We start from the raw sequence: 22,717 nt of genomic DNA on the forward strand, positions 1-22,717 counted from the left end.
CAACACTCTGATCATGACCCCTCCTGTCATCCCTCCCCACCACCACACAAACACATCCCATAGGCCTGTTATGTACCTGATGCTGAGATTCTGGAGACAGAATCTGATCCTAAAAGCAGCCTAACACATACATTACAATCAGAGACAACCACACTTAGACATTACAAAAACATACAGAGTGTGTCATAACACTCATAACAGAGCTATGGCTTTCCACAGTATTGCTATGTCTACAGCATAGCACGTCCTGTTGTTCCAATAGCTGGAATTTGGCAACTAGCCGCAAATAAAAGAAAGGCTCATTTCTCCCAGGAACTCTAAAAGCTTTTACTGGTTGGTTTAAGGAGACATTTACTCCCTTTATAGATTGAACTTTTTCTGGTAGTTAACAATGTGGTGAAACCCTTTGTAAAGATAAACAATTTATTGAAATCCCATTTGGGTTGCTGTGGAACAAAGAATCAGTGCATTTATAGATCTAACAAGCAATCTAACAGCTGTTTAGATATCAATCAACTGGTCCAAAGGAAAGGGGTAAAATGTTCCTCATATTTTAAGTGCCGTTCAGCTGGAAATGAGAAAATAAAAGTGATTCTAACATCACATGATGTGGAATTCTACTCGGAAATACTAAGAATAAAAATTCCTGAATATAAGGGGATAATAATGTATTGTCATTAAAGTCTCTAGACACGAGCTGAAAGAAGATATGTTTTGAAATGTCACTGCTGGTCTTTCGGAAAACAAGCAGCGTGGTACCCATCTGATTCATCTTTATTAAACATGACAGTAAAAATTCCTCTGCTATTCCATCAGGCTCTTACAAAAACCTTCAGGCCAGCGGATCATGGCAAAAACAATTTGCAAATTGCAAAACTGGAAAGAATAACAGCATTGACTGGGAAAAGGAAGTGAGAAATATGTCATTGGTCTGTATTAGAGACTTTTCTGCTGGCTGTTTCAACAACAAAGCACCCTGCTTTTCAATTCAGTCCTGATTCAAGCCAATTTGAACCAATAGTGAAAATGCAGACTAGTCACTAGTGACATGAAGTAGCTCATGGTGGATAAAAGATCGCTAGAGGAATATGTAAAGGGTTCCGTTTAAAGTGAAATAGACACACTTTGGTTTTCACCACTCACATCACACAGAAAATATATAATTTTTGCCAGTGCAGTTTTGCTTATTTTTTCCCTAAACAAAGGGCACTTTTGTCTCCAGAAAATGGACAATTTTCCAAATTTAATACATGTAGGCTTGGAAGCCATAAACCAGCACTGAATTCTTGCACTGGTTTGAAAGTGACAACACGCACACATCCTAAAATGTGGTCACAGTGACACTGCAGTCTTTGTCACAAAATACATTTAGCAAAGCTGTCAGCTCTAAAGGAAACATTCTTTCTTGGAAATGGTTTTCCCAATTCCAGAGTTGAGAGTCACTCACTACTCACACCAAATGGAGCAGAACCTGGTGCGTTTGAATGGATTAAAACATCCCCTTTAATGTTCACCCCTCCCCCACACCTCAGTAGCCTGCTTGACAGTAGATTACAGACTCATTGCAATAAACACTTCTTAGAATAGAAAGAATCTTATAGTGCACGTGTTTGTTTTAAGGTCTTGAAAATGGATAGCTTATTAGCAAATATCTGCCGCAGACTCATGTCACATCCTGAATTCCTCATACGTCCTCAGTTGTAGCCATCTTGGTCCCAGGATATTAGCAAGACTAGGTAGGCAAGTATTTTACTGATCTGACTTCTGTTGGTGAAAGAGATGAACTTTCAAGTCTGGTCCCAGACTGGAAGAACCGCTCTGTGTAAGCTGAACACCCCATCTCTCTCAGCAACAAACGTCAGGTCAGTAAAAGATATTACCTCATCCAACTTGTGTGTCACACATTTCATTACTCATTTCGCTACCTAAATTTAAAGGTCTGATCTCACAGCCAATGACATTAATGAGAGTGTTTCCATTGCCTTCAGTGTGCATTGGGCCGTGCCCTTGGAGATTTAAATAAGTATCTAGACAATAAATCCATCTTCTGAAAGCAAAGTTAAGCTTCACACTCTTGTCAGTTAAATTAACCAACAAACAGTCTGATGTGCGCTCTCCCTCTTGTGCTAACAATATCAAGCAGCTTTATTTAAAACATGTATACTGGAGACCACAGGATACAAAGCCTGGGGTATTTTCATGACTTATGACTCATCTTCCTAGTATTTCCACTACAAAGTACACAACATTTTCTTACTGTTTGGTTTATACGATCCTCATTGTAAAACACAATGTATTATAATTCCTTTCAAAATGACCAATGGCCCAATCATGCAAAGCACTTATCCACATCCTTAACTTGGATTATACATGTAGTTCTGTTGAAGTTCTTTAAGCTAAGCATGTGCTGAAGTGCTTTTCTCACTCGGGGCCAAAGAGCTTGATCCAAAACTCAGGGCAATTGACAAAGTCAAGGCTTGCAGATGTAACTGGTGATCTGGGGCACTTCCAGGTTGGGTACTTAGTCTGAGATTGAAAATAAGGGCGTCTTAAACAAAGAGTCTTACACTGTGCCTTTAAAAATTGCTGTGCTCACAATGGCTAGTCACTCTTGAAAACCTGGGCCTCTTCTCATGAACTGCGTTGGGCTTTGGATCAAATATTAACCCATCTTGCCTATATCATTGAAGAAAGACATTTGGCTGGCATTTCTAGTTGTATTTTTAAGTCTATTCTCCCCTCAGTAGAAACCCTGCCAGTCAACAACTAAAAAATAAGGATCTTTATGTTGAGTAAGTATCCTGGATGCACAGAAACATGTATTTTAAACCATTAGGCTCATTTATGTTTCCTCACAATCTTTTGGTTCCAGTATAAGGAAATGTTGAAGACAAACCAAAGAGAGCCAGCTAACTGCTTTATGAGGTGAAGTTGCCTGAAAGGAAAAACTCTCAGTCAGATTTTACACTCTGAGGGCATGGAAGCTCTACTAACCAGTCTGAATGGGGAATAAATACAATGGGAAAAAAACCCACAGGATAAGAATGGGATATAACAAAAGATGAGCACAGAGGGCTAATTAGATGCAAACATGTACATTCTTTCTACATAAATTTGGCTTGGCATGCATGCATTTTAAAACAATCCCAGTGCAAACATAGGCTGGATTTCTCAACTTCCAGTGCCATTTTATAATTCAAAATTAAGTGATTAGCGCTGGTTAACAATTTTTGAGATAATTTTTTGGAAGAAAAATAGTTTTGTCTATGTTGGGTCATTTAATGAACACAATTCAATTTTGAGGAACCTTTCGTGTTTCTTTTATCACTTTGTTGCCATTCATTTTTTTTCAATTTGGCTTTTAAAAAACCAGACTGAAATGAAAATCTCCATTAAATTAAATTAAACATTTCCCGGTGTTTAGTTAAGCATTTTTGTTGTCAAACGTTTGACATTGAAAAAAAAAGTGATACACAACAGCTCTGGGGACTTTTCAACCAATTCTATTGATGGTGTAGATAACTTTACTTTCCAACTGTAAAGCCACCTATAGGCCGCGCTGTATATCCCACTGTTGAGGATAAACAATGACACACTTTACGCAATTTAATTCATATTTCTAAACAGACTGGTTAGTACAACTCTTGGGTGATAACCGGGGAAGGATCCTGAGGTACAACATGGAAAGATGGAGGATGTTACCTAGCATGCTGAGGTAAGGTGGACTGGCGTGTCCATGGATAGTAAATGCAGTCATGACTAGTGGGGCCTCTACACCTGCAGGCAAGTACAGAACAGAAAATATCATTCGCCATTCACAGCGACATGCACACACACACGCCCTTGCCCACACGTGGAGTATGGGAGGAGAACAACGGGAGCAAGCGCTCAGCAAGTACCTATCCATCAGGCCGACGCAGTCCTCAATACGGGGGCCTATGCACCTGCAGCAAATCCAAATTGAAAAACAGGGAGAGAAAGAGAGAGAAATCCATTATTTACAGACAGATAAAAAACAAAACTGGAATCCCCCCTGCCATGTGCCAAATGGTTAATTATAATTCTCGAAAGATACCAAAGGCATTGTGAAATTGCAGCTTGTGACACAAAAACAGACAGCAGAGAACAATACAAGCAGCATAAGGTTGGGCCCATCTCGGCTCAAACAATACTTGAGGCAGGTTTCACCTGCTTTCCGTGGGAGGCCGAACAATACAGTTGCTTTTTTGGGCTGTTGTTTTACACACGAAACCAGTGATTACAGCACATGGGCTGCTCGTTCGCATGGCTGGAGATCTCTGGGAGATAGGTGGCAAGCTATTTTCCGTAATTAATATTGTGGTGTGAACTGTCCTCACTCACAGACAGGGCCATTGCAGAAATATTTCCAGCCCTGTCATCTCCTCCTGTCAGGCAAGCTGTGCAGCAGAAGGGGGCAGCATTCGAGCTTGCGTTTTTCAGCCAGTCTTCTTCTCGAAAGCCACGATGGCCGAGGAAGCTCACCACTTTCCATGGCATCATCGCACACCCAATCCACTGGGCTCCTTCAGCAATGCTTTACCACAGCATGGTACCTCCTTGCCACAGCCCCACAAGGAAGGCTGAGCAGCACGGTGTTACCAGAACGGTATTGCCAAGAGTTCTGGGGGACCAGCAACTGGCACAGAGCCTCTGTGGGCAACTGACTCATTTGGGGGAACCTAACAGCCTGTTCCTTTCACAAGAGGGTCCCTAGATGGAGACCCACTGAAGCATGTGGGGATCTGCCTACCTATGGAGCTTTCATGGAGTTCCTTATCCCCTTTATAGGAGCGGTCTGTGAATCGCATAGCAGGGTACCTATGCAGAAAGTCCATTACAGCGTGAAGACAGTGGCTGTAATTTTCAGAAAATAGGTGCCTAAAAAGTCAAGCCGCTCCATCAATATCTGGGCACTCAAATAAGCAGCCTGACCATCAGTCAGCACTGTGAGTTGCTTAGCACTCATGAATAGCAAACCATGTGCTTCGGTCTTTAATTAAAGGCCCAGGAGCTGGGATTTTCACAGGAGCTGAAGAGAAGCAGGCGTCCAACTCTCTGAAAACCCCAGGCTTTCAATTTTGCTCTGAGAGAACGACACGGGAGACAGATTCGAGGGAGTTTAAACAGGCTCCCAGGAGGTCTCCTCTCAGCTTCACTATCTCTCACCACTTAGGAGCTCTTATTTCCTTTCAAATAACTCATTTCAATATCAATCGACCTTTAAAAACTAAATTCACCCAGTTTCACTGACCACTTTTTTCCCCCCTCAGGAGAAGCAGTGTAACACCACATCTCAGTTCTTGTGTGTTTACTGATAGTTTTGCACAAATGCTGTGCCAGGCAAACAAAAATAGGTTGCCATAATAATGAACTCAGGCAGCATTCTGTACATGAAAGGGATACACTTAATGGGCAGGTAGCTAGACAGACTGCCTAGTGCCAGGATTGGATTCAAATACAATTCATAGTAGAGAGACCTCTAACAAGGACTTTTGAAATTTCAGCTGTCTTGGGCTCCGAGGTTTTATATTCTGTCCAGCCTCGGGCACATCTGTAACATTTCTTCTTCCCCGCCTGGCATTCTCAGCAGTTCCAAAAAGCCAGCGCAGTAATGAAGGAGGCTGAAAAGTTGTTCCGACCACCCCTTCTCCTGCTCATCAAAAGCTGCTGAGCTCAGACCCCAGCTATAAATAGAAAGAAGGATTTTTTTTTTCAAATTAGAGGCCTGTGAGCCCATTATCTGTTCAGATAACTGGCAGCCTAATGTAAAAAAGAGCCTTTTGTCTTAGAGTCATTTCACCTTGCTGGTGCATTTATTTTCTCAGGCTTCTGAAGAATAAGACCCAAACTTGGGGAAACTGTTGTCTTGGCCATTTGCATTTCTCCTGTGGTCTAAGCAGCAATGCCATTGATTTTGAGTTAAACATAAAACAACTTTATGCCAGTGATTACTCAGTCTCCACTGACTTTCCTCTTGTGGGCAGATTCTGCCACTCTTGCGCGGAGTACCACTTGCACACACTCCAAGTGAGCTCATTAATTTCAATGTAACAACACAAGGCCCTGGTCCCACACTAGGACTTTATTTCAAAATAACCCACTCTCCCCAAAGGTCGAATTTATAAGCAGCATAACCACACTCTCAAGCCCATTATTTCGAAAGAATGGGCCATGGAATTCGAAATCTGTACTCCAGCTTTTCATCAGGAGTAACTTAATTCCGAAAGAGTTATTTTGAAATAGCGTTAGTGTGGATGCTCCAGACCCACTATTCGAAATAACTACTACCCAGAGTAATTCAAACTAATTACTCCCCAGTGCTTCCTGGGGCTCTGAGACCAAGGTCCACATTAACGGAGCCTGCCTTGGACACATCAGTTAAAATTTCGGGAGTTAAGTCGAATTTACTAATTTCAAAATAGTTTCATGGTGTAGACATGGCCAAGGATATGGTACTACGCATTGTGAGCAATGATAGCAGAAGCTGGGGCTTAGTTAGTCATTTTTCTGAAACCCGTCCCCATTTTTGGTCTGAAACCACCAGTCATTTTTTTTTCTGGAAATAACTGCCTTAATTTCAGAGTTTCCAGGTTGGTTTTAACACTTACAGGCCACCCATAACAAAAGAAATACTTCCCACATGGTACTGACTCATCCCCAGATTTTCCCTCTCCCGGGAACACTGGGGATCCTGGATGTGATTTCATTTCCATCTTCTCCCTGTAAACGAATTGGTTAGCTGACACATACATCTGTTTGTTAGTGAGCTTTGTAGTGATTGTAACTGTCAATACACACTCCATCAAGGAGTTGATACACTTGGTGGCCAGTACAGGGTTTTAGGTAATGGTTCTCTGTAAAGAAATGAGCAGATTAGTAACATGTAAAAGTAAAAACAGCAGCTGCCCTTTCTTGAAATGATCCTTTTTTCTTAGCTCCCGCAGGAGCAAATATAAAGTTTTCTTTTGAGTTAAGGAGGCATGGCTCTTCCCAGCCAGAATCTGTGAAAAGTCATTAGTTTTCCAGTTAAGTGGCAGGCAAAGCTAATGAAATCTCTAAAAAACTGCTCAGCCCTAGAAAAGAGGAATCAGACATCAATTAATCCCATCATCTGTGCTGATCCTACACTCACATCGACATGGGTGAACCCTAGAGTCTATACTCAGCTCCAATGAAGTCAATAGGCCTACGCAGAGCATAATAACCCCACCCACACAGATCTGGTTGCTGGGCTGGAGTCCCTGTTTCCTTGGACGAAGGAAAGTGCATGTTCGGAGAGATACTAAGGAAGCTGAATCAAGTAGGGAAAAGAAACTACCTTCAAGGTTTGAATCCAGCCCTTCATCAGATACGCATGTGGAACTATTACAAGCGGCAGGGATAGCTGAAGGAAGTTACAGGAACGGGGTGGAAGGATGGGAATCACAGAACGGGCACCATCATAAATCAAATGCACTGCTCAGGGTACACTCATAAAGCCTACAAAGATAGAGAAGACCTTTTGGGTGTTCAGCTAAATTCAACCCTAAAGGGTACTACCTACTTGTGAAATATGTACATGTTGAACCTCTCTAGTATGGCACTCTCTGGTCCAGCAAATTCCATGGTCCGGCAGGATTTTAGTTTGCCTCATGTCCACTTTTCATGGGTATGGCCAAGTTTCCTATAATCCCATAAAGTTTCTTTACAGCTCCAATTTACCCCTAAATGTCCTCTAAGAACTCCATAAACAGTGGAAGTGTTGGTAATGCTGCTAGACAACACTGATCCCCAGTGGTCTGTCAAATTCTCTAGTCTGGCACTGGTCAGGTCCTGAGGGTGCCTGGCTAGAGAAGTTCAACCTGTAGAAATCAGAAAAAGGAGTTTGCCCAGTTAAAAATGCATCTTTACGTTCAAGACCTTCCTATTGACAAAATTGGGGAAACTAATAGAGAAAACTACACATATTAAAAAAGAAGAGTAGGTAGTAACTCCTGTTGGTCTTAGACACTGTAATATCCTGCATCTCCACATCAGAGATCAGCTGAGTCCTCAGATGGAAGGGCAGGCTGTCCTCCCTCCATTCCTTCAGTAACAAGGAATTGGTTGACATTCCAGGCCTATTTGTTCTCTTTGGCCGTGGAAACGGCAACCCTCCGGTGATCAGTTGCATGCTGATTGAATGTGTGCTGGGGTTAGGCATGCCTGAGCCTATTCTTGGTGCAGAGGGACAGAGATGGAGGGGAAGATTAGCACATTTGCTACAGAAAATTATCAAAGTGAACCCTGCTCAGCAGGAGGATGAGACGTCTGGCGAGGTTTCCTCTCTTCCGGGATGAGGAAGTGACTTTTAAAATATATATATATATATATATATATATATATATATATATATATATATATATATATTATTGTTTAGGTGTATGGAAGTGTGCCAGTTTGGATACTGGTTGGGAGCACCTCCAGAACTACCATGGGTTAAAGGAGATATCTATCTGGGGTGCCTCAGATCTGCTCCCATTTGGCATGGGACAGCTGATGCACAGTATGGGGCTGCACTGCTAAAAATGCTAGAAGCTTTACAACGTTCTTGCCGGTGCCCACGGTAAGCCACACCTAGTCAGTTCTCCTGTTCAGCAGAAGATAATTAAAAGGGCTGGATGCTTTTATTATTATTAACAAGATTTTCACTTATACCTGCTCAGATGGTGTAGTAAACCCTCGCTCCAAAGTGCAAGCCTGCGGGTACTGATGGACCCGTTCTGTCCATGTGCATTATGAGAAGAGGTGAAGAGGGCCCTTTGCCTTTCCCTGCCACCTCAGACCACCGCTGGGAGTAGACAAGACTAGATAGCAAAGGAAATACTCAGCCCTCAAAGGTGTAACATTGCCCGAGTGAGCCATGCGATTTGTGCTCTACATAACACTTCTTGACAGGTAGTTTAGAGTTGGTGTCAGATTGGTTCCCCACACTCACTCTAGCACAGAAAACAACAGACATGCTAGATGGAGTCTGATTATGATTTTGCGGAACCAATTCAATTGTGAGCCAAATATCCAGAGCGACATCCCATCTCTTCTCTTTTTTTTTCCCCTTTCTTCTTGAAGGGAAATTTAAATACTCATTCTTCCAGGAAGGCAGGGAAGCTGGAGAATTCTAAATGAGAGGGAGGTGGGAAGACAAATTGATTCCTTCTCTCTCCCCAGGCAATATCCAATGAGTGCCTGACAATGCTGGCAAGAAGACGGACGAGATATAGAAACCAGACATCTGGGGCACTCATTATGACCATCACCATTTAACGAAAGTGCAGAGTGATACAAGTATATTTGGGATGATAGAAGAACAGGTTTTTTTTTTGTTTGTTTGGTTTTTTTTTTAAAGAAATACCCAAAAGGAATATGTGAAGTTAACTGGGTTATTTTTTTAAATCAAAGGGCCTGGCATAGATTTTTTCCAGATTGTTAATCTGAACCCAGATGTTCAGTAATTTCAAAGAATGTGCCCCCCTTTTTATAAGAAGGGGATGAGACTATCACTAGAACTAGCGTTTGACTGGCCAAAGCTAAGCTCTCTGCTTTAGAGGCCAACCAGACCTCTACATTCACATTACTCAGGGAGCATACTTTTGGGTACCATCGCTACTGATGCCGGCCATTCAGCTGTAGTCTGACATACCCTGCAAACGTGACACATTTATTTGTCTAATTAGATCTAGTCGCATGGATGCTGCAGGTTGAGGAGAAAGCTTAGGCTTTCATTGTCAAATCACAACACCAGGAGCTCTGTTCAGCCAGGGCAAAGTCCAGTTGCTACGGGCCTGGCAAAATCCCAATAGCTTGTTAACTGTTATTTTTTTTATGACTCATTAAGAAAGAGATGGTCACAATCATTCCCCAGCTGCACAGGGGTAAATTCCTTTCTCTCTCCTGCCTGTATTACATGTTCCAGCCATGACGGGGGGAAATAGGGGCCCATTCGCAGACAACAATCCTTGCTCCGGTGAGGGGGATTGGAAGGTGCATTGTGTGCGCCTCTCCATTCTCTGGAGCATTTACTGGAGGGTTTACTGGTTGGATATACAGACAGGAATGAGCCTTGGGAGAAAGGGAGGGAGGGACAGAATTGAAAGTGTTAGGGTTAGGAAGCATGAATTTCCACTCTGATCCCCCACCAATGCTGCTCCTTGAGAAGGGTAGACCATCGATGTAGACTCAAACCTTAGGAGGAGTTGACCTGAAAAAACATTTCCCTCCTCCATTAAAGCCATCCATGAAAACGCTGCTCCTGGGGTATCTTTTCCTCTTCATAGCGTTTCTTCCTATCCTCTTCTCCTACACGCACAACTGATTTAAACGGGCTGAGAGGAAGACGAATCTACCGCAGATCCTGGCTGTCGCTCTGCGATTTCACTTTCATTTCCCTAATGGCTCCGTTGTAATTAGATTTGCAAAACCAGCAAAAGGTCTCATTTTGAATGGCAACAGCTGTTGACATCAACATTATATTGAATAATTTACTGATTTAATTTTAGCTGCAAACCAATAAAACCCTCCTGTGACGATTGCTGCGCTGGATGAAGTTTTCTTCCTCTGCCTCTTTCTCTCTGCATTGGGCATAGCCCTTTGTCTGCTTAAAAGAAAATTTTGACTGCGAGTGGCCCAGTCAGAATGATAACGGCTTCTTTCACTAGAGCTACTTGGGTACAGGATTTCTTAGCACTCATGCCACTTTCCAAAGCCTTTCCTCTGGCTGCCAAAAATTGGCATCTCTTAAAATGTGCTGACCATAGGCCCCATCCAACAGGCCTGCCCTTAGAAAGTGACTTGGTTCCTAACCCATACGCTCTGGGAGCAGTGTCTAAAATCAAGTCCTCTAGCACAGCTTGGTTTCCACAATACGTGATATCTGGCGAGTGTTGGTAGACACTTGCCAGACATCATGGCCTACATTTTCAAAAACAACTCAGTTTGAGAAACCTTAAAGGGATCTTAATCCAAAATTACTGAGCTTGCTATCAATCATGTTCCTTTCCATGTGCCGCTAGATGGGTGCCCAAACACTGGAGCACCCAAAAATCACTACATGTTAAATCTCCCTAGTCTAGAACTCTCCTGTCTAGAAACATCCATCATCTGGAATAATTTCAGTTAGCCAGAGGTCCACTTATCACGCATGTGGCCAAGTTTCCCACAGTCCCAAAAAGTTTATTTACTGCTACTGGTCCTAACTCTCCGTGTGCTGTGCTGTTATTTAGCTCCAATTTACCTCTAAATATGTTGGTAATGCTGCTAGACAATATTGACCTCCTGTTGGTTCAGCAAATTCTCTGGTTCAGAACTGGTCAGATTCCTGAGGGTGCCAGACAGGAGAGTTTCAATCTGTGGTTGCTTTTGAAAATTTAGGGCACTGAACCAGGTAACAGATTCTATTGGCAAATACAGGAAGTGATATTGCAAGTTGAAAAACAGGAGGAGGAACAAGTAATTCAGTTGAATGACAATGAAAAGGGTTAGTTTAAAAGGTGACAGCAGAAAAAAAGAACTTAAAAGGGCTATAATCCAGTTTGTGAAATCAACAGCACTGCTGATTACGGCACAGGATTCCTCTTGATATAGGTTTGGAGACTGCCTTTCTTATGAATGTGAGAACTTTTTAAACTGATTATAATCAATAGCCATCACCAGTAGAAAAATACTTCCCACTCTTTTTTCTCTGGAAGAAGAAGGTGACTGAAGTGTTACAGACCTCAGGAACGATACAGTGAGGCAGCAAACTTTAAGATGTTTGATTGCCCCTCGTGTTTTTGGTCAGAGTTAGTTTGAACTGTTCCCATTTTGCCTCTGCCACTTCCAACTGCTGGTGTCTTGGTTCAGCTCACAAGAGGATGTGTTAGTGAAAAGCCCAAGTGAGCATTTGCACCTGGATCGGGCCAGGCTATGGCACAGGAGCACAGCACAAAGAAGGCAACTTTTAGCACCCACCTTCCATAACTTGAAAACAAGAAGCCCCAGATGCCCCTCCCCTCTTTATTTCTCCACCTGACAGATGGTCTTGTGCTTGATGTGGGGACGAGGGAGATTTGCGTTCAGTCCCACAAACTTGCCATGTGACTTAGACATGTCACTCAATCTTCCTTTGCCTCCGTTCCCATCTGTAAAATAGCTTTGCATCCTTGATTCACAGGACCCAGTGCACTGATGCTGAGATGTAATAATGTCCACCATGAGAAAAACCTCTCCACAAATAACTGTTAAATAGAATGCCCATTTACATCCAGCTTTCAGGGACATGTATTAGAGGTGCTTTCTGCACCGGAGGTGCTATCGAGAGGGCCAAGACCTCGGCACTAAGGACCTTTTTAAGTTAAAAAAGGCAGTGCTAATTAGTCCTCTAATGAGTTGCAAAACCTTAAGGACCGGGTCTTGTATCCTAAAGTCAAAGATTATGGAATAGCTGGGTATGCACAGACTTCCAGGAATGACAAACTTTTTTTCCCAGCCAAGTAGTAGCCAAACAAACCCGCTACCTCAGAGAAACATCAAACAACAAAGCAGAACTCCAGCTTACCCTTGGGTACAGTTTGGATGGCAAGGGTGGCACTCCCGGTCCTCATCAGCGTATTTGAAGATGAAGCTGTTGGCCCCCTGTACACCATCAGGACACTTTTCCACACAGTTGGGGCCATCCTTAAAATGGAAGCACTTGGTGCAGTGGTCTGGTCCCTGGAGAGCGTGAGAGAAACGCAACCTATGAGATTTTCTTTACCATTTGTTACTGCACAAGAATGGCTGGGAGTAGGCTGGGTGCTGTGCACACAAAGATATCGGGGTACATTTCCCTCATAACGAACAGGGATTTAGCTACGTGACGCCAATGAACGTTAATTGTAGGGCACGGTGCTGAATATGTGCTACATGGACAGTACCATCCGAGTGCTGCTTCTGGAGTGTTTACATGTGATTTGGTTTATTTACTTTTGATGCATACTCCCCAACGGGCCTCCCATCGGCTTCCTTTCAGCTGCACATTTTCCTATACCACTGCTCAATATTAAACGGCGCTACACAATCGTCCTGATTGCACCCTGATGAGCTTGTTTGTGTCACAGAATTATCTCCAGGCCGTATTTTGCCAGTGATCGCTGGTCACAGCAATAACAAGTGGTCGCCTCTCCCTGCAGGAGATGGGGATTTCATTTTCATCGTTACTGATGGAGACCTCAAGTTAGAAACTGTAACTCAAGTCCCCTGAAGGACCAAGAAACTAGGAGTGTCCTAGTTTTGATGATAAGGCACATGGTACCTCATCCAAAGCCAATGCAATCGAGCAAACAGTGAGCTGAGCAAAAGTATGCAGTGTTTCCAGCTGTCAACAGAGAAACTCTGTATGACGAACCCGAGTCACTGACCTGTACGCCAGGGGCCTGTTACAAATCCAAATATCCTACATGGGTAGGAAATGGAGGATGTCAATTTCCTGAGTGGGTGAACCACTGCGATTATAATCAAAGGATGATCAGAGTGCTTGTGTTGCTCTTTACAGAACACTCTGCAATCAGTGAGTCAAAAATTATGAGCCAAATTCTCCCTGCTAATGTGTTACCACAAAAAGCCCAAAATATAAACTCTTCCCATATATTGGAGAAGATGCAGGGAGATTGTATGTATTCTGCACACATGACGGTCCTGCCTGTTGTTAGGGCTATGCACCAAAATAGATTCGATATCCATCTCTATATGGGTCACTTCACATTTCCAACCACCAAAGAGCCTTCTTAATGAAACCCATAAACCATTAAAGTGGTACCAACATTTCATACCACTTAAAGGATGTACACAAGGAATTCCTTATCCAAAAGGGTAAAATCTGCACTGGCAGAATGCAATTGCTGAAGACAGAATTTTTCTCAGGGACAGTGGGCCTAGAGAGGAATAGGACTTCCCGAGAATAGGAGCAAACAATACCTCAGTAGTGATAAAGGTAGGTTCTATGGATGTGTGAAAAATTCTTTTCCTTGTCACCATTTACCGCTGATATATTTGAAATGGTCGTGAACAATGATGGCAAAAGTCCCACTGGACCATAACAGATGTTTATAAAAATGCCTGTGCTAGCACAGTTTACTAACCAGGTTACAGCTACAGAGTATTTACATTAGGCTTACCGGTCCATAGCATGTGATCATGTTTTCTTCCATCTTCTCACACTGGGGATCACATTCCACACAGACAGAACCATTTGCAAACTCTCGAAATTCCCTGGAGAAACATCAGGTAGACAGACAAGGGATTAGTGAAAAATCATCCTGAAATGGATCAGAATTTAATGGGCCAGCTCTTCAGCTGGAGTAAATCAATGTAGCTTCATTAACTTTGGTGGAACTATGCTGATTGACACCAGATGAGGACTAATGTTAAATGTCACATTGGCAGGTGAAGCGTGTATTAAGAAATAAGAATGCCATCAGAATCCGGGGGATTTGGGTGTGGAGGTGAACTACAGCAGGTGGATTTCCACATCTCTCTTCCCATTGATGGGATCATCACCTTAGCTCACATTCAGTAATCCATTTCCAGAATGCAAGATGAATCATCATCAAACAGGACACAGTTTCAAACCTATTAACCATTGATGCATAATTGTCACTTTATGTAAGCACGTATCAGCACTTTCGTTTTCAATCTTGTTTTCCAAAGGGTTCATGACTTCCCCACAGAAGATTGTTCATTGTTCCTGATTGAAACCATACATGTTACGTCATTTACCCACTGATTATGTGTGTTCATAAAAGCTCCCTTTCTGGGTTTCTTTATGCTTATAAGGAAAAAAGCTTGTATATTTTCTTCTTAAATGAATACCTGACATGCCATTGTCTCTGCTTATGGGCTAGTGTCCATGGGAATCTAATGTGTGGCTAGCGGTATGTGACAGCAGCATATGCACACACATCCAAGCCAGCTTTTAATCTGGCCAGCTAAAATAACAATTGCAGTGACATGTAACTTTTGACAGTTTAGTTCCTTGCTTGGTGGGTGGATGGGACGGAGGGACGGAGGGACGAAAGAAAGAAAGAAAGAAAGAAAGAAAGAAAGAAAGAAAGAAAGAAAGAAAGAAAGAAAGAAAGAAAGAAAGAAAGAAAGAAAGAAAGAAAGAAAGAAAGAAAGAAAGAAAGAAAGAAAGAAAGAAAGAAAGAAAGAAAGAAAGAAAGAAAATGTGCAAGATTTTTGTGTGATTATAGGGAGTCCATTCAACAGTATCATGATAATCATCAAAGATGTCATCCAAGAAAAAAGAACAGAAAGAACCATATACTGCTTTTACTGTTAATTAGCATCTCTTGGGGCAAAACTAATTAAAATCTATTATGATTTGTTGATACTTATTATAAAAGAAATGTTGGGCAGCATGTTGTGTCAGCATCTTGGAAATGAGATTCCACTGTCCAACCTTTTTTGCTTTACTTTCTGGCATATGTAACATAGAACACCTTTATCTTTATTTTTCTGTCCCAAGACAGTTTCACACAACTATGCCTACATGATCTATAGGACTCCATCTTCCCAGTGAAAACTATACAAACATCTAAAGAAATGCAAAGTACTGTGGGAATTGTGTAGGAGTGAGAAAGACAAAGAAATCAACCCCCCCAAATTTAGCAAGAAACAATTCCAAGGCATTATGAGAGTTTTAAATCATGCAGTGCCAAAGCTTAACTCTAAAATGCCTACAATTAGCTCTGTAAAAGTTCTTGGCTTGGAAGTAAGAAAGAAGAACATCGCTACTGATGAAGGACAAACGTGAAGCATGCACTGACTATCGCTTCAAGAACATATATACTTAATTGTTGTTCCAGAAGGGAAAATAATTATAAGGGGCCAGAGAATGTTAGGATGTATATAGAGGTAACATCACAGTTAAAGTGCCATAGGAATCCATCCATCTAGACTTCTACCTCAAAGTCAAATTCTGATGGCTCATGCTGGGTAAATAGCACCTTACTACATGGAGTGTTTCCATTGAAATCAATGGGGTTATTGTCAGACTAATGCAGGGTTGTCAGAATCTCTTCCTGTGATTCCTGAATTGTCACCATAAACAATCCTTTTTGGGGAACAAAGGAGCCAGGCTGACGTCTTACCCATCATAAAGGTTGCAAGACTCTATACAGGTCCTTCCTCTGCTAAAGTGTTTGCAGAACAGACACTGGTCTGGCCCTGGCCCCCAACAGCCGTTGCTTGAGCACAACTCGTTACACGCTCTTCCCTCTGCAGCTGAAAACAAAGAGAGGAATAAAGATAGTTTTACAGTGTCATTAGCCATTCCATTGTGAGTCCAGACATAAAGAAGCTACTATAGGTTGAACCTCACCAGTCCGGCACTCTCTGGTCTGGCAACTTCCATGGTCTGACATGATTTTAGTCAGCTGGATGTCCATTTATCATGGATGTAGCCAAGTTTCCCATAACGTTTGTTTACAGCCACCAGTCCTGGCTCTCAGTGTTCTGTGCTGTTCTTTAGCTCCAATTTACCCCTAAATGCCTTCTAATAGCCCAGCAAGCAGTGGAAGTGTTGGTAACGCTGCTAGACAATATTGACCACCTGTGGTTCAGCAAGTTCTCTGGCTCAGCACCAGTCAGGTCACGAGGATGTCGGACGAGAGAGATTCAACCTGTACACACAGAACGGCATCTTGCCCTCCCAGCCTCAGAGCAAGGAGGGGAATCAGCCATCTCCACAACACAGCCCATGCATGGGAAGCAGAAAAACTGGAATGGTCAGGCATTAACTTCCCAGACACCAACTGTAAGTGTTTGCCTGGCTTCCCATTGCTTGCTGCTCAACTCTCATGTTGGATTTCATGGCGGTAGGGGAAAATCTGGCAGAATGGCTACCCTGACTAGCCCTGTGGATTTGCTGGAATTTTACATGTATTGGGGGGAGGAAGGAGAGAATACATCGTCTCCTCTAAAGCCTTTAGGCACGGATTTGCAGAAGCATTCAATGTTGGCCTAACTCAATTTTCACTCACACAGAACTAACTTTGATTAGAGTGCAGTCAGACTGATGCTGGGCTGTACTGAGAAATTTTTCAAGGGCCTTTATCCAATATTAAACCCCAAACGTCATGTCATGGGAAATCCACCACAGAACATGTGCTCTGAAAACAGCAATGAAATAACCAAGTGTAGCACAGTTCAAGTTGTTTTCCCCATTTCATCGTTATTTACCATGTTTATTATGGTAGCACCTATGTATAATTGAGAACAGGGCTCCATAGACACTCTAAAGTCATAAAGTAAGACACGATCCCACCCCCCAACAGCCTTGTCAGCAGAAAAGACAAAGGCTAGGGAAAAGGGATTAACGTCCTGGCAGCCTGACCGATGCACAGATAGCAAAGAGCATATTAGTGTCGAGCCTTTGTTCTTTCTCTTTTGTTATTTAGACTCTTTCTGTGGAGTTAGGTTAGGCTAGGAGGAGGGGTCAGACAGAAAGACAAAGGAAGGGAGTAGTGAAAGGGATTGACACAGGCAGACAATCAGCACTGCCAAGAAAACACAGGCTCTTAGACATTCCACGCCAGCTCCATTGATACTCATTAGACCAACGCCTGATGCCTGAAGGAAGAGTGTGTCATTCTCCCAGATATAGGATTGTATATAAATTGGCGCTATGTGATAGATTGTGTAGATTAAAAAGCAAAAAGTTCACTTTTAAATAGTCTGTCTCAATTCGCCTGCTGGGCGACCCATGATTTGAACAAAATAAAAGAAGTGAATGCCATGAAACACTGAGACAATACAACAATTCACCCATCCAATCAAAAGCATACACCTTTTACAGATCCGGAATAACTCCGACACCTAGGCTATGTCTAGACTGCAAGCCTCTTTCGTAAAAGAGCGTCTAGACTACAGCCAGTACTTTCGAAAAAGCAAGCCGCTTTTTCCAACGAGAGCACCCAGGCAGTCTGGATGCTCTTTTTCGAAAAAGCTCAGTTTGCATTACATAGCGCCTTTTTTCAAAAGAGCACTTTTGAAAAAAGGCATCGTTCCTCATAAAACAAGGTTTTCTGCGGTCGAAAAAACTGCCACGTTCTTTCAATTTACTTTTGAAAGAACGTGGCAGCAGTCTAGATGCAGGGGAAGTCTTTTTCGAAAAAAGGCTACTTTTTTTTGAAAAACCCTGTAGTCTAGACACACCCCCCTAGAAACACATTTACACTGGGGTAGAGGTAGCAAAATCAAGCATAGTTCCCCTTGCAGAATGCAAACATTAGTCTGGAGGCCATGCAAACCTGTGTAAGATACCGATGGACATGGGTGTGGCTTCTCCTACATTTCCCCAAGAGGGTGGTTGGGGGCAGTGTGAGGAGGGGATTAAAAACAGCCACATTCCCTTGCAAGGCAACAGATGCTGCTCTCTTATTGTTACTGTCAGGGCCACAGCTGCGTTGTGAAGGACGACTGTAATGGGCTCACTGCTGAGCTGCCTGTTGACATTTATGAGTGGGTGAGCACAACGCTCTTATGTTGCCCCTGCAGTATGAAGCTGTCTTCTTCCTCATGTATTCCGTTTCCCCTGGTTATTCTGCACTATGAGACTCCTGTTTCCATCTTGTGTTTGTCTTGGGTGGCGGACGCACTTGTTCTGTCTTCTTGCCTGCGTGGTCCTCATTAAGCACTCATTGACTCTCTATCATAGCAGCCCACAGCACAGTCCAGTGCGTTGCACTGGATATCGATTCCCTCTTTAACTCCAGCTAATCGCCTATTTTTCACCATGCCACGCTGTGCCACATCAGCATCGTGTTTGCCGAATGCATCCTTTTGATCTGTAAAGCGTTCCTGTCCTCTTTTATTCGTGTGCAGTCTCTCTCAGACTGGTTTTATCACCCTTTGACAGATGATGTTCATGTTGCAAAGACAGGAGGCATCTCTTTCATCTGCTCTGCTTGCCTGGCTCCTCTTTCCATCATCCTTCAGCTTACTGCCTGCTGCATGTACTACGTACAGTGGAAAATACATGCAATTCAGCACGTGCCGCTTTCCCTAGATTTCTCTTTGCTGACCCCAGGCAGGAAGACTTAAGAACATAACATAAGATGACAAGGTATCTGAAAAGCCAGTGGTCTAAGCAAGGACTGCCACTCTGAGAATCATCTTGTACCTTCTCTTTGTTCTTGCAATTGGATGCCATCCTATTTCCTTGGCTTAGAAAGTGTGTGGGCAGCTGTTCTTCTTTTCCATCATTCCTTTTCCCCCACAAAATGTTTTAGTGGCTTCCAATGCTGAGAGAGGCTCTTGGCGTTTCACTTTAATTTCCTTCCAGGGACTGTGTGGGGAACTAATCCAAGAGTTGGAGTCTCCCAGCCCACATGTACAAGTAGCTTCAAAGGGCAGGGGGTTCACAATTGTACAGAGCAATTGCCGGTTGTGAATGCTTACATTCTGCAGGACTGATGGTTCCGGAGGATGTGTGCACCATTTCATCCATTCCTGTACAGCACGAAACCTGGAGCTGTACAGCCATATAAGACGAAGATCAGGCCACACATTCACCTCGTCTGGAAGAGTTTGGCAACTTTCCTTTAAACATTTTTAGGCTACAAAAGAGCTCAATCATCCCCATGCAAAATGAAAAACAACTAAATGGCATTCAGGGCAGAGAGGAAAGAATACGCTTAGTTAAATATTTCCTTCCATTCCTCAAAGCATCAGTCAGCTATACCCAAGCACAAAGGAAACGATTAAACTTAATAATAATTCCAGATGGCATGCAAGTTTTATCTGAGCACGTCAATTCTCCATGGAAAGCCTATTTCACCTAAATTAATGGCCCTCATTCTCTTCTTGGTTATGCTGGTTCATAACAGGAGAAATGTTTCTGAAGCCAAAAGAACCAGACTGATTTAAAGCACGCGTGAGATCAGGCAGAGCCCCAAACCACCTCAGCAGTATTCTAACCATAAGCTTATATTATGTCACATCATTCTCAAACAGCTCTTTAAACTTACTTTTGTAACATCCCCAAGCAGTTTTTTGGTATTTCATTCCATTTGCCTCTTAATAGTTTGCTCCAAAGTAGATGGATTTACACTATCCCTCTGTATTTCAGCCACTGAACCTCCACCTACCAGCAAATGTGGCGTGTACTCTAGACAATACTACGCTTCCTGATACAAACATTCAGAGACATTTGGTTCACGTTTTGGTGTCAGAGTGGAGGCCTGGAAACAAATGACTATTGGATGCCAGATTCCCCCAGTCACAACTATTATTGATATCATGGTAGAAACACCATCAATCAGCATTTCATTGCTGGATCATCAAGGCCTCGTCTACACTAGACCAGGAAGGTCGGCTAACGGTATGCAAAATGCACAGCTGGAGTCGGCTTACCTTAAGCCAAACCTTGGTGGCATCCACATTGCATCCCATTGCCTTCCCTTACGCCTTGCAGAAGAAGGAGTACTGGACGCTGAAGGGAGCTGCCCTCAGTGTTTGATTTAGCAGGTCTGTAGCAGACCTCCTAAACTGAATGCCAGAAGATCAACCTCTGGAGCATCAATCTTCCAGTAGGTATAGACGTGCCCCAAGTGGGAAAAATCAATTCTGAGGGTTTTTTTACTGAGGCATGGGCATATGCTGTGAGTTAGCATGAGAATGAGCTCCCATTTGCTGATTTATGGAAATTCTCTGCAGTTGAGCACAGCACTGGAAATGTGAGATCCAGATTAGCTGTCCCTGACTATCCCGTGTCATGTCAACCAAACTATCCAAGGGAGAGGAAATATCTGGAGGCTTAGGGTGCCCCTGTCAACTGACCAATGGATTAGGAGGAAACAGAACAACCCACCCAGACCCACAACTGGCAATTGTGCCAGCTACTGACTTAGGCTGGAAACATGCTTTAAGGTAACTCTCCGACAGTCACCTGCTCATGCATAACAGAAGAGGGAGGGAGGAGATCCTAGTTAATATAGGGACAGACTCTGTATAGCTCTTACTCTGGGGAAAGTATAGGGGGAAGAAACATGGGAGTAAGGAACTTCCACTCACCCATATGTGGCCTACCTAATACCGGAGCAGAGCTACATAGGGACTTCTCCCTAGTTACTCATTGGGGAGCAGATAGTTGCAGACCTTGGAGGGGTAATAGGAATAAATTAGTATCCATGACAATGTGTGTGCACTTTACTGCTCCTTCACACTGCCAGAGTAGGCAAAGGGGCTTTACATGTAAATGAGAACCAGGCCCGGGATGCTTCTCTGTGCTACTGACAATTTCCAAACCTAACGGAAACAACACTCAGCCAGGCACTCCTGAAAGTTTAACACAGAAACAAACCATGCTAAAGAAAGAAAAACAAATTCCATTTACACAGAAAATTAAACTGTTGAGGAATCTTTCATTAGGAGCTCAGTTTCCCAATTTCTTTTGTTAAACAAAAGTTCCACAGTAATATTAGTCAGTTAATTAAACAAACAAGGGAAAAGTCAATTAGGCTCCAAGATTTATGAGCTTAATTGACTGAAAACACTACAAACTTGCTGCTTTCCCCACCCCGCAAACAGCTGACACCAAAGGGATTCCAGTGAGGGGAGAGGCTTAAATTCTTGCTCATTGACACTGTTTTATTGCTCTTCCTGATTGTTTCTTCCAGTAGCTGGGAGAAACAGCTGCAAGAATTTCCTGACCCATTGGTTAGTCTCCTGAGAGGGGACATCTCCTCTTAAGATTTGTATCACAAACAGAACTACAATGTACCATTAACATGACTGGCCAAAGCTCTGAAAAGAATATTAATTAGGACAGGTCTATTATCCAGGATGGTCTGTGTCCCAAGTGGTACGGACAAGGCCGATTTCAGTTACAGTGTGTTTACAAGTGATTCCTTCCTCAAGTTGTGGGTAGTCTTCCCAAGCTCTTCAGTTTGGATAAAACAAAGCTTGTCAACACATGAGATTTCCCTACATCATGGTTTGGACCAAGCAGTCAAGACAGGAACAGCTGACTATACAGAGCACCCATTCTATTATGACCCCGATGTTAGCAATGTTTTAAATGAAGGACATCAAAGCATTGACTTGGTTTTAACCAGTTAAAGAAAAAAATGTGTCTCAAAGATCTTCCTGTACAATACTGTGCTATAGGCCATGGATACGAAAAGTCACATCTGTTACCTTGCAGCTATATGGATTGGACTAAACGGGATAACAAAATACCACTTTTGGCAGCAGGAGAACCATGCGATTTTTTTTCCCCTGGTTTCAAATAAGTCTCCAGGAGTAGAAGTGAGCGGAGCTTGTGTGAACAACAGAGTTTATAAAATCCACAATCTGAGCACTCGGAAAGCATTTGCACAAACCCGCAAAACATGCACCATTCTCCACATCAGCTGTGGTTATCCTGCGTTTAATTCAAATAGCTACTTCCTGTCTCCAATGTGTACTTCTTCAGCATGTTTTTCTCTGTTCCTAACCCTATTCCTTACCCACGTATATCACAGTACATGTCACACACATCCCCAAACAGTAGGTGAATCATACTAATCACACACCATGAACATTGGTTCTCTCCATCAAATTTCAGCCACTCATATATACAGATTCCTTGAACTGTATCCATAGTATTAAACTTTGATAAAAAGAAGTTGCTGTGTCAAAAGAATAATAACAATTCGAGATATTGGATGGTTCATGTCCACGT

At 42.8% G+C, this 22,717-nt stretch overlaps 1 protein-coding gene across 6 annotated transcripts in view; it reads right to left on the minus strand.

Moving 5' to 3' along the window:
* The window catches only part of ERBB4 (erb-b2 receptor tyrosine kinase 4), a 923,012-nt gene that overhangs the window by 208,185 nt on the left and 692,110 nt on the right, over positions 1-22,717 (minus strand). For 2 of the 6 annotated variants that reach the window (XM_075933933.2, XM_075933935.2), the window contains exons 13-17: positions 16,143-16,275; positions 14,169-14,262; positions 12,572-12,726; positions 3,900-3,944; positions 3,703-3,777 (exon numbers count right to left, since the gene is read on the minus strand). In XM_075933933.2, coding sequence (XP_075790048.1) covers positions 3,703-3,777; positions 3,900-3,944; positions 12,572-12,726; positions 14,169-14,262; positions 16,143-16,275 — 502 coding nt within the window. The remainder of the gene's footprint in view (positions 1-3,702; positions 3,778-3,899; positions 3,945-12,571; positions 12,727-14,168; positions 14,263-16,142; positions 16,276-22,717) is intronic. The other 4 variants (XM_075933937.2, XM_075933934.2, XM_075933936.2 and 1 more) reach the window with 2 other exon arrangements.

This window comes from Pelodiscus sinensis, chromosome 7 (assembly GCF_052426305.1).
Source record: "Pelodiscus sinensis isolate ZL-2025 chromosome 7, ASM5242630v1, whole genome shotgun sequence".
Taxonomy (NCBI): Eukaryota; Metazoa; Chordata; order Testudines; family Trionychidae; genus Pelodiscus; species Pelodiscus sinensis.